Genomic DNA, 10109 nt, shown 5'->3' with positions numbered 1-10109 from the left:
AAGATTTTGTGAAAATTATATATGAGGATTACGAAGTTGATTTCGCAGAACACGAGTTGGAGCTAACGTACGTTTTGCCAAAACGTAACCTGGTCAAGGAAAACCTCAATACCCCTCCTGTGAAAGTAAGAAACGATAGGCAATTTCATGGATTTTTGTGTCTTCACAAAGTCGAAAACGTTAGACTTTGTGTAGAGTTTAAACTGAAGAAAAAAGAGGTTGAAGAAGCTAGCAAAGAACCAGAAGAAACCCTGCAAAAAGATGATCCATTGTCGGCAGAGGATGAAGATACGGATGAAGACAATGATTGATTTGATTACTGCAACGATTCTGATCGAGCAACTCTGATGACGAAAACTTTACCTCATATGGGTTTCCGCCAGACCAAGTACAAGAGATTCAGGGATCTCCTACAAAGATGAGTTATGCCACAGTCCTGAAGACACAAAAAGGAGATTGTAAGCATAATAGGTTCGACTTGAGCTCTTTCAAACTGGAAGTGGGGCAGACTTTTGAATCAAAAGATGCATTGGCGACACGTCTGAAAATCTGTTCAGTTGTCCACAAATTCGATTTTGATGTGGATAAATCTACCCGTACGCTGTGGTTTGTAAAATGTTGGTTAACAGGATGTACGTGGAAGCTTAGAGCTACACGATAGGTGAATCTTCAAGGTCCACAATCCGAGTATATGTAGATGAACTTTCCTGCTCAGTAACAGAGCGTTCGTCTCGTTCTCGACAAGCCACTCCTGAAATTTTTGGCCTCTTGTACAAAGACTATATTGGTGGGGTTGATCGAACTCTTTTGCCACGTCATGTTGAAAATCCTATGAACATGAACTTCGGAATCAAGGTTTGTTGACTACGTTTCTTACATTGAATCTAATGTCTTATCTGACTTTACTTGTTTTTAACTTGGTTGCTGTTTATTGTATATCGCAGATGGATTACTGGAAATCTCATCGTACACTTATAGTTGCTAGAGATCTCGTAGAGAATGGATATGAGGAGTTACCTTCTTACCTGCACAAGATTAGAATGGAAAATCCTGGGACTTTAGCTCGACTGGAAGTTGATGCAAACAATAGATTTAAGTACTTATTCCTTGCATTCAGCGCTAGCATTACTGTCATCCCATTTATGAGAAAGGTTGTGGTGGTTGTTGGTACTTTCTTGCAAGGAAAATACAAAGGAACGCTTCTCATTGCAACATCACAGGATGGTAATTTTCAGATATTTCCGATAACATTTGCTGTGGTTGACACAGAGAATGATGAATCATGGACATGGTTCTTTCGTCAACTCAGCCGTGTGATACCCGATGATGAAGGATTGGCATTAATTTCTGACAGGCACAAGTCAATAAGGAAGACAATTTCAATGGTCTATCCATTGGCTAGCACGGGAATTTGCACGTACCACTTATATAAGAACATCTTGTTACGGTACAGAGGACGTGATCTGTTTGGTTTGGTCAAAAAAGCTGTGTACTCTTTTAGGTTAGCTGACTTTGAAGCAAGCTTCGAGACGATTAAAGGGTTAAATCCAGATTTACGTGCATATTTGGAACTTGCTGATGTGTGTAAGTGGGCTCGAGCGCATTTTAGAGGTGATAGATATAACAGCCTTACAATAACATAGCTGAATCCATAAACAGAGCTTTGTCAAATGTGAGAAGCTTGCCAATTGTTCGCCTTTTAGAGTCTATCCGATTAATGATGACACGTTGGTTTGCAACAAGAAAACATGATGCTGTGTTGATGAAAACTTCTCTGACTCGTGGTGTGGAGAATTTTTTGGAGGTAATATATGTATAATCAAGTTTTGTATTTCGATAGACTGTTTTCTAATCTAAAAACTTTACCATTTTCAGGGCCGTATACCTATTGCTAATCTATTAAAGGTTCAAGTTATCGACATTCATCAGTCACAAGTGATTATACATTCATCAATGCATAAACCAAACTATTATACATCCATCATTCATAAGCAAAAAAAGAACAAGTTATACATCCGTCTAAAGCCAAAAAACCATCAAGTTATACATCCGTCTAAAGGAAAGAACCAGCAAGTTATACATCTGTCTAAAGCCAAAAACCAGCAAGTTATACATCCGTCATTCAGTAACCGAAAAAACAAAACAAAAAACTAATTTATTCGATTGTCTTAGTCACCTCCTCATAGATATATGCCGCCAACTTTGATCGCAATGGTGTTATAATCTGATCATTCAAGCCATCAAAGTTACGTCCAAGAGCTAGAGATTCGATGTACATCAAAGAGTACACACCGCAATCTCCCGGGTCTTCATTTTGGGGGATCTTCTTGTGCCTAATATAAGCGAACTGTTTTTCACTTTTCTTTGTCGTTTTAGCAGGCATCATTTTGTTAAGCAATGCGGATATCATTCTCATGAAAGGCCGACAAGCCTCTTTCATCTCCTTATCACTCACATGTATGCAAATACTATCATAGACATGAATTTTCGCCTTCTGCAGATCGATGCGTAGAGGAACCCAGTGATCTCCGTTAACATGGTGGCAGAGGAAAAGATCGTGGACGTCAGCATTCCACTTATTACTTGTGACAAAATAAGTCGGGTGTTCTCCATTATAAGCCTTGATGTACATTTCTGACAACTCAGTCATGTTCTGGTCCCAGTTCTTGTAGTCGTTCACCCATGAGTTCACAAACCAGTGAGACAGAAATGCAATTCGAGAAGAGGAATACAGAGATTGTTCTTGCCTGGACAGTCTGTGAAACATAAGCATTGCTGCTGCAATGTGCTAAGATATGAAACAATTCACGTACAACAACCAGCCATAGTTTAATATTGTTGTCATGAAAAATCAGAAATTACACTTACGAAGTCATGCAACCAGCCATAGTTTTTTGTTGGCCAATCATCCCTAGGGATCATTAACTTCAATAAAAATCCAGCACTATCATCTCCAACACAAGGCTCCTTTGCTTCCGTACAAAGAAGAAAAATAAATTAGTAGACTATATCGAAATAAGAAGAAAGGATGTACAAGAGGAAACTTACAAATCAGACTTGATGAAGTCCAAAACTTTCTGCAGTTTCTCTGCCTCCGCCTTAGCTAATTGGTCATAAGGTTCCTTCGAGTCTTTGTCAACTGAGGCTTGCGTCTGCGTGTAGGCTCCTTCAAATTTGAAGCAAGTGCTTCCAACACCGCCCTACATTTTACACTCTTCTCCCACTGTAGATGATTTTCCAAATCTTTTGACGATATGGATTCATCATTTAGTTGTGGGATCGCAAAGGCCTTCTCTTGCTTCAATCTTCTTAGTGCAATTCCAGCTTTCTTCTCAGTCTTTATCACCTCCTTGTTCGTAAGATTCTGTGTGCTATCCATCATCTTTTTATCTTTTTTCTCCTTCTTCACAACACAATCAACTGGCAATCCATCTTGTGAATTGATTTTCTTCTAAACAATCCATGATTAAGTAATAGACGGTGAGAATTAGTAAAAAAATATTTTTTTTAAAAATTACAATAACAAATGATAAAGAATTGTACCAAGTCATTGCTACAAGTACCATCATCCTCATCCTCATACGCCTTGGAGGTGGTGACATCAGGAGCAATGTTCACACTAGCGTTGTTTTTACTATCATTTATTTGTGCCTCCAATTTTGCAATCTGCTTCCGTAAGTCAGAATCATATACTCGCAGTCTAGCTTCCACCTTACAGTCAATAGTAGCATCTAATGCTTTAGTAACCTTGTCAGCTACACTAACATTGATGCCTTCTACTCTGGCAGTGAGAATTTTAAGCAACTCAGCTAACCCATTTATGGCAATGTTGTGAGCTGAAACCTTCATATGCATAGACAAAACAAAACCATGTCATTAACAAAATAAAAATAAAAACATTCTTCTATTACTAAATACAAGAACGCTTTGTACACACGATATCAGATGCTTCACCTCCATCAGCAGGTTCATTGTCTTTTCTTCGCTTAGTAGAAGGGCTCTAGTTTGGAACAACAGATGCAGCAACACCATATTTTCTCTTCTCGCATTTGGTAGTTGGCATTGCATCCAAAAACTTCTCATTTAGCTGACCATTAAGGATGTCTTTTATCATGTTGTCCAGATCAGTATAGATTTTATCATTGTCCCACTTCCGATATATATCCTCCACTGGCTTCATAATCATATGCCTTACACGAACCTGCAAAGTAATATACAAGATTAGAAAAACACAAAATTTAAATGGAAGAAATACTACTTGTGTTTATACCTTTGGATACTTTCTCTTTTCTTGGGCACAAAAATCTAAGAAGTTTATATGCGTACGAGATTCCTCCCCCATGACAGAAGAGGAACATCAGCTCCCTCAATCCGATTCCCATATATTTTTCCTAAACCAGGGACAAACTCATAAATCCATATTAAGAGCGCATGAACACAGCCGTGAAGTGTGTAACTTTTCTTTGCTTCATATGTGAGTACTTTAATGGACTCAACAAGGCTTCTAAATCCAACACGACACCATAGATATCGCTGGAAAGCTGCAGTGTCCATCACCCTTTTAGCACAATGCAAAGGAATTCTGATGTTGCTTGAAATGCCAAAAATGCCAATGGATAGCAGACACAACAAACCAATCATCACTCGCTTCTCTCGAGGCCAGTTTCTGCAAATCGGGAATATGGCTTGTAACTCAAGCAATATAGGTCCATCTGATGTCGGAACGTTCATCTCGAGCCAAAACTCTTGATGATCCACATCCCGAACGTCATGCTTGTCGAAAGGATCACAATTCAGACCTGTATTATCTCCAAACTCATACAAAGAGAAACACAATGGCATAAAATCATCTATCAAAGACCAAATCTCATGACTGCTCTCAGTTGCTAATTGATTGGCAAGGAAATGGTGAACAACTTTCGCATACCAAATATAATGCAGCTCTTTCAGCTTCACAATCACTCCAATAGTTGATTCCCTCAACTCAGACCAAACATCTTCCCCAAGTTCTTCTCTCACAGTTTGAATGTTGGAGAGATAACAACTATGATTCATGCTCCTATTCTGAACTGGGGTTTTCCCAACCTCATACAGACGACGAGGATACTTTCTCATACCTGAAGAAGAAATCGTACCTGAAAAATAAAGCACTTAACAAGTTACTTTCTTCTCTAGGAACAATCTCCGATCAACTGTCATAACCAAACTTTAATTACAGAAAAAAAGTCTCGAGATTTGAAAGGGAAAGAATGTTGAAATTAGGATTTAGGGCTTTCGAAATTAAACATCTCAATCAAATAATATATGTTCAAGAAATGTAATAACTACTGGGAATTGGATTGATTTAGCACTTATAGTTGAAATTGGGATTTAGGTTTACACAAAAGAAAGAAGATGGTGACTTGAAGAGGAGGTAACGAACGACTGTGACAGAGGAGCTGTCGACGGCAGCTATGACGTAGGAGATGTTGTCAGGGTGGGATAGGGACGACAGTGACTCTTGATCGGAGAATGTTTATGTCATGTCTCGATGTCGTCGTGAGAGAGCGAGAGAGAGAAAGAGAGAGAGGAACGAGTCGTGGTTGGTTTGTATTTCTATTTTTTCGATTTTTTTTCAAATTTAACATATATTTTCAAATTTTTTAATTTATTTATGTGGCAATTTTGTAGTTAACCAAGTTACTAATGTGGACTGTGCTTTTAGTAAATTTTTTAACCAAGTTACTAATGTGCTTTTAGTAAATTTTTTAAAATCTCATTTTAGTCTAGTAATTTATATTTAATATGAATTTTTCTTGTAATTTTTAGATGAATGTGAGTTAGTCTAGGTAATTTCTCTATTTTTTTATCAAGATAACGTAAAAGAGAACGAGCTTTTTTTTTTAAACAACTTCAAATCTTGAGAAAACAAAGCTTTTTCGACATTCACGTCAACAACAAGAAATCGCAAGAAACTAAATGTTCTATCCGTTGAAAAAAATAAATAAATGTACTGTAAATATTTTATGCTAATATATCGGCCCTTCAGACAAATCGTAGCAGAGGAGAGAGAGTTAGACTTGGATCAAGACGAGAAAGAATACCATTTTAAAAGGATCTAATATTAAACTTCGCAGATCTCCCATTCTGTGATGGAAAGATAATTATAACAACAATAAAGACCGAAATAAACAGCCAAAAAATACGAAACTGTCAACGTTTTCCTTTGGCTTCTTGTCTGCAAAATCTTTCAACTTAATCTTGTTACTCTTCTTTTCTGGTTCATTAAAAAAACAACTCGAAGATAAATGGGTACGGGATGGCGGCGAGCCTTTTGCACCACCGCCTCTAGAAAGAGTGACGCGGTGGCCCCAGATCTTGACAAGCAACAAGCGGGCTACACTCTCAACTCCAACCCTAGCCCAAGAAGCTGCGTGAAGCTCGCTTTTCTCTCCGGAGGAAGTAATTCGTCGACTCCCCGTACAAATTATAGTCCAAGCCTGGGCTGTCGGACAACGGATGCCGAGAATCCTGTTCCCACCGCGGAGCAAATCCCGACACCAAGATCGGCAACAAAGAGCCCCAGACTATCTTTGAAGGCCAGGTCAAACCCTTCGTCTCCTCGGTTAAAGCTTTCTCTGTTCCGCAACAGCTTCAAATTCCGAGTAAGAAACAGATGGAAGAAAATGGGTTACAACTTTAAAAAAAAAGAGATATCAAATAAAATAAATACTTTGTTTCTGATGATTACAATTTTTTTTGCAGAGTAATTGTGGAATTTGTTTGAACAGCGTGAAAACAGGGCAAGGGACGGCAAAATATACGGCAGAGTGTTCGCATGTGTTTCATTTCCCTTGTGTCACCGATTACGTCAGCAAACACGGCAAGCTTGTTTGCCCTGTTTGTAACTCCCTTTGGAAAGACGCTTCTCTTCTTACTCTTCATGGGAATGGAATTGAACCTCCCTTGGAAAACGCCGTTTCCATTGAGGAGAAGCGTGTTGTCGCCGTCGCAACTTCTCCTATAGCAAAGCCCATGCCAAAGCAGTCTCACAATTACGATGATGACGAGCCTTTGCTTTCGCCACGGTTTGTCACCATACCTGAAGCCAATGAGAATTGCAGATGTGAAGAGGAGACTGATGTGGCTCAGTTCAAGGGATTCGTGGTAGACCCTAGCCCTTCCTTTGCCGTCAAATCTCATGAGATCCCGGCCACGGGTCGAGATTTTGGAAATGTGCAGGTGAGCTTGTTACCTGAATCTGCCGTTGTGTCTGTTGGGTGTGGTTACGAGACCCGTGCAGTGGCTCTGCGAGTGAAGGCACCACCGCCTCTAGGTACAAGAGGGCGCAGGCTTTTAGATCCGTCTCAACGTGCGCCGGTGGATCTGGTTGTTGTAGTTGATGTAGGTGGAACCATGAACGGTGCAAAACTCCAGATGGTCAAACGAGCCATGCGGGTTGTGATTTCCTCGCTCAGCTCTGCTGATCGGCTCTCTATTGTCTCTGCTTCCTCGAAGAGACTCCTCCCACTTAAGAGAATGACAGAGAATGGAAAACGCTCCGCTGGAGTGGTGGTGGATGGGCTCCTTTGCTGTCAAAGTTCTAAGATAAGTGATGGTTTGGAAAAAGCGGCAAGAGTGCTGGAGGATCGTAGGGAGAGAAACCCAATTGCTAGCATCGTACTCCTAAAGGACGGTCAGCCAATTTCCAGTAGAGCCAACACAAATCAACGGTCCACAATAACCCATGTGGGGTTAACACGCTTTGCTCACATAGAGATCCCTGTTACTGAATATGGCTTTGGAGAGAGTGGTGGGTGCAGCCATGCTCCTGTCGAAGAGGCTTTCGCGAAATGCCTAGGAGGATTTCTTAGCGTGGTGGTTCAAGATCTAAGGATCCAATTTCGAGTTGGATCAGGATCTGGACCATGTGAAATCGCAGCCATTTATTTATGCAATGGACAACCCACTTTGGTGAGCTCTGGTTCTGGATCAGTCCGGCTCGGGGACCTATACGCAGGCGAAGAAAGAGAGGTTTTAATGGAGCTTAGGATCCCATCAACGGCAAGCATGGTCCACCAAGTTCTATCAGTTAGAGGTCTCTATAAGGACCCTTCGACGCAGGAAGTTGTATACGGACGTGACCAATCACTCCGCGTTCCCCAAGCCGTAAGATCATCTTCTCCCAGTATCGAACGCTTGAGGTGCCTTTTCATAATGACACGGGCAGTTGCCGAGTCTCGAAGGCTGGTAGAGTATGGGGAATGCACAAGCGCACACCACTTGTTAACGTCAGCGCATGCTTTGCTTGGGCAATCAAGAATGGCGGAGGCAGCGGACTATACCAAGGTAGTAGAGGCAGAGTTGGTGGAAGTTCAGTGGAGGAGGCAACAGCTGATGGAATATGAGAGTCAGCCCCAACAACAACATATTCAACAGCGGAGAGGAAGCGAAAGAGACACAACGATGATTTTAGTGGACGAAAACGGTGAGCCGTTGACTCCCGCGTCGGCATGGAGAGCAGCTGAGAAGTTTGCTAAGGTGGCTATGATGAAGAAGAGCGACTTGCACGGCTTCGAAAATGCTAGATTTTAATTTAAGTTTCTTTTATTTTTACTGTGAGAAATGTGTACTAGTCCGAATGCCAAGAGCATCTTTATCATCTTTATCTCTAAGACTATTTTTGGCTTACTGAATAAAAAAATTCAATAGTTAAAAGAATACAATGGTTTACTGGTAAACAAATTGAATCCTATGTTCTATTCGGGAACGCGCTAGTCGGGCGATCGAATTAGACTTAATGCCTAAAGAGAAAATCGAGGATTAATCGGAAATTATATAGGATGGAATTTTTAGATTGTTTATTATGTTATAAGACATGTTAATTTTTAATTATATATAGTATTAATACATTTTCATGTTTAAGATTGTATAAAACACAAATAGAATATATAAACTTAATATAGTGTAATTTCATCAAAATTATGAGTATAAAGGATATTTATAAAATTTTAGATCAAATAAATAAATAAATTTTTTATCAAAAATAAAATAAAAATAAAATAATAATAAAATAAATAGATTAGGTGGCCGCCTATGCGGTTTGGCGGTCATTTAGGTGGTTTAGGCGGAGAAAATCGGATATCCGATTTTTTAAATCGATTTGGCATAAATCGGGACGGAAGAGTGACGCGTAGCACCCAGACGGCCAATTTTAAGAACAGGTATCTTAGGTGTATTAAACATGGTTAAAAGAATTCAACAAAGTTGAATCCATAAAATGGAGCCCTCAATGACTACTTGTCATTAAATTATTGGCCATAAAAAATTTTGATTTGTTTTTTTCATCTGAATTATTTGAGATAAATTATTTCATAAGTTTTTTATTTTCTAAAATTTATTTTTACATCAAAATTTATAATTTTTCAAACTCTATAAATAGAGACTCGTTTCATTTGATTTGGAAACATAAAAAAAGTTCATCTATTTGTACTATAAATTTTCTATTAGACTCCATTAAACTCTTGCCTTTATATTTTTTCTTCTTCTAATTAAATGAATTCCAACTATTGACTGTTGTTATTTAGTTTTAATCAATAAGTCTAATTCTTAACTGTTGCAATTTAATTTTAATCAATAAGTTTCAATAAGTAATAAAAAAAACATATAAGAAACCAAAATTGTGAAGACTATTGTTATTTAGTTTTAATAAATACTTCTAATTCTTAACTGTTGCAATTTAATTTTAATTAATAAGTTTCAATAAGTAATAAAAAATATAAGGAACCAAAATTGTGAAGGAAAAAAATTTATAGAGAAAGGTGTTGAATTTTTTCAACAAACCATTGTAGAATATAAAAAAATGAGTAGGTGTTGAATTAGTTGGTAGAAGGGAGAGAAGATGATGTGGAGGGTGTTGAAAGTGAAAACCATTGTTGATAATCTAAGAAGAACTCATTAATTTTTTTATTTTTAATTACATCAACAATTTTTATTTTCATTTTTAATCTAACACTAGAATTTGACCCGCGCGGATATATTTTATAAAAAATATGATGCTATCTGTTTTTTATGTCACTATTTAAGGTTGAAAAAAAACTTGAATTCGAAGAATCAAACCAATCCCAATC

General features: G+C 38.4%; 3 protein-coding genes across 3 annotated transcripts; 2 read left to right on the top strand and 1 right to left on the bottom strand.

Moving 5' to 3' along the window:
• The first annotated feature begins 837 nt into the window (after window positions 1-837).
• Window positions 838-1643, top strand: LOC106427591. The gene is made up of 2 exons (XM_013868310.2): window positions 838-855; window positions 945-1643. The coding sequence occupies exons 1-2, from the start codon at window positions 838-840 to the stop codon at window positions 1641-1643; spliced, it is 717 nt and encodes a 238-aa protein (XP_013723764.2).
• A 512-nt stretch (window positions 1644-2155) lies between these two features.
• LOC106427589 lies at window positions 2156-5055 on the bottom strand. Its single transcript, XM_013868309.2, has 5 exons — window positions 4327-5055; window positions 4016-4201; window positions 3544-3843; window positions 3212-3451; window positions 2156-2788 (listed from the first exon to the last, which is right to left on the bottom strand). The coding sequence occupies exons 1-5, from the start codon at window positions 5053-5055 to the stop codon at window positions 2156-2158; spliced, it is 2088 nt and encodes a 695-aa protein (XP_013723763.2).
• A 997-nt stretch (window positions 5056-6052) lies between these two features.
• LOC106427609 (E3 ubiquitin-protein ligase WAV3) lies at window positions 6053-8700 on the top strand. The gene is made up of 2 exons (XM_013868325.3): window positions 6053-6644; window positions 6745-8700. The coding sequence occupies exons 1-2, from the start codon at window positions 6288-6290 to the stop codon at window positions 8572-8574; spliced, it is 2187 nt and encodes a 728-aa protein (XP_013723779.2). The 5' UTR covers window positions 6053-6287; the 3' UTR covers window positions 8575-8700.
• The last annotated feature ends 1409 nt before the right edge of the window (window positions 8701-10109 follow it).

The sequence above is a fragment of the Brassica napus genome, chromosome A2 (genome assembly GCF_020379485.1).
Source record: "Brassica napus cultivar Da-Ae chromosome A2, Da-Ae, whole genome shotgun sequence".
NCBI classification, from domain to species: Eukaryota; Viridiplantae; Streptophyta; class Magnoliopsida; order Brassicales; family Brassicaceae; genus Brassica; species Brassica napus.
This window is presented reverse-complemented; position numbering and strand designations above follow the sequence as displayed.

Excerpts from the sequence above, each read along its gene's own strand:
- LOC106427609 (XM_013868325.3), top strand. The coding sequence starts at position 6,288 with ATGGGTACGGGATGGCGGCGAGCCTTTTGCACCACCGCCTCTAGAAAG. Across the intron at positions 6,645-6,744 it reads GCAACAGCTTCAAATTCCGA|AGTAATTGTGGAATTTGTTT; the intron begins GTAAGAAACAGA and ends TTTTTTTTGCAG.
- LOC106427589 (XM_013868309.2), bottom strand. The coding sequence starts at position 5,055 with ATGAATCATAGTTGTTATCTCTCCAACATTCAAACTGTGAGAGAAGAA. Across the intron at positions 4,202-4,326 it reads TGTCATGGGGGAGGAATCTC|GTTCGTGTAAGGCATATGAT; the intron begins GTACGCATATAA and ends ATTACTTTGCAG. Across the intron at positions 2,789-3,211 it reads ATCTACAGTGGGAGAAGAGT|CACATTGCAGCAGCAATGCT; the intron begins GTAAAATGTAGG and ends TTCATATCTTAG.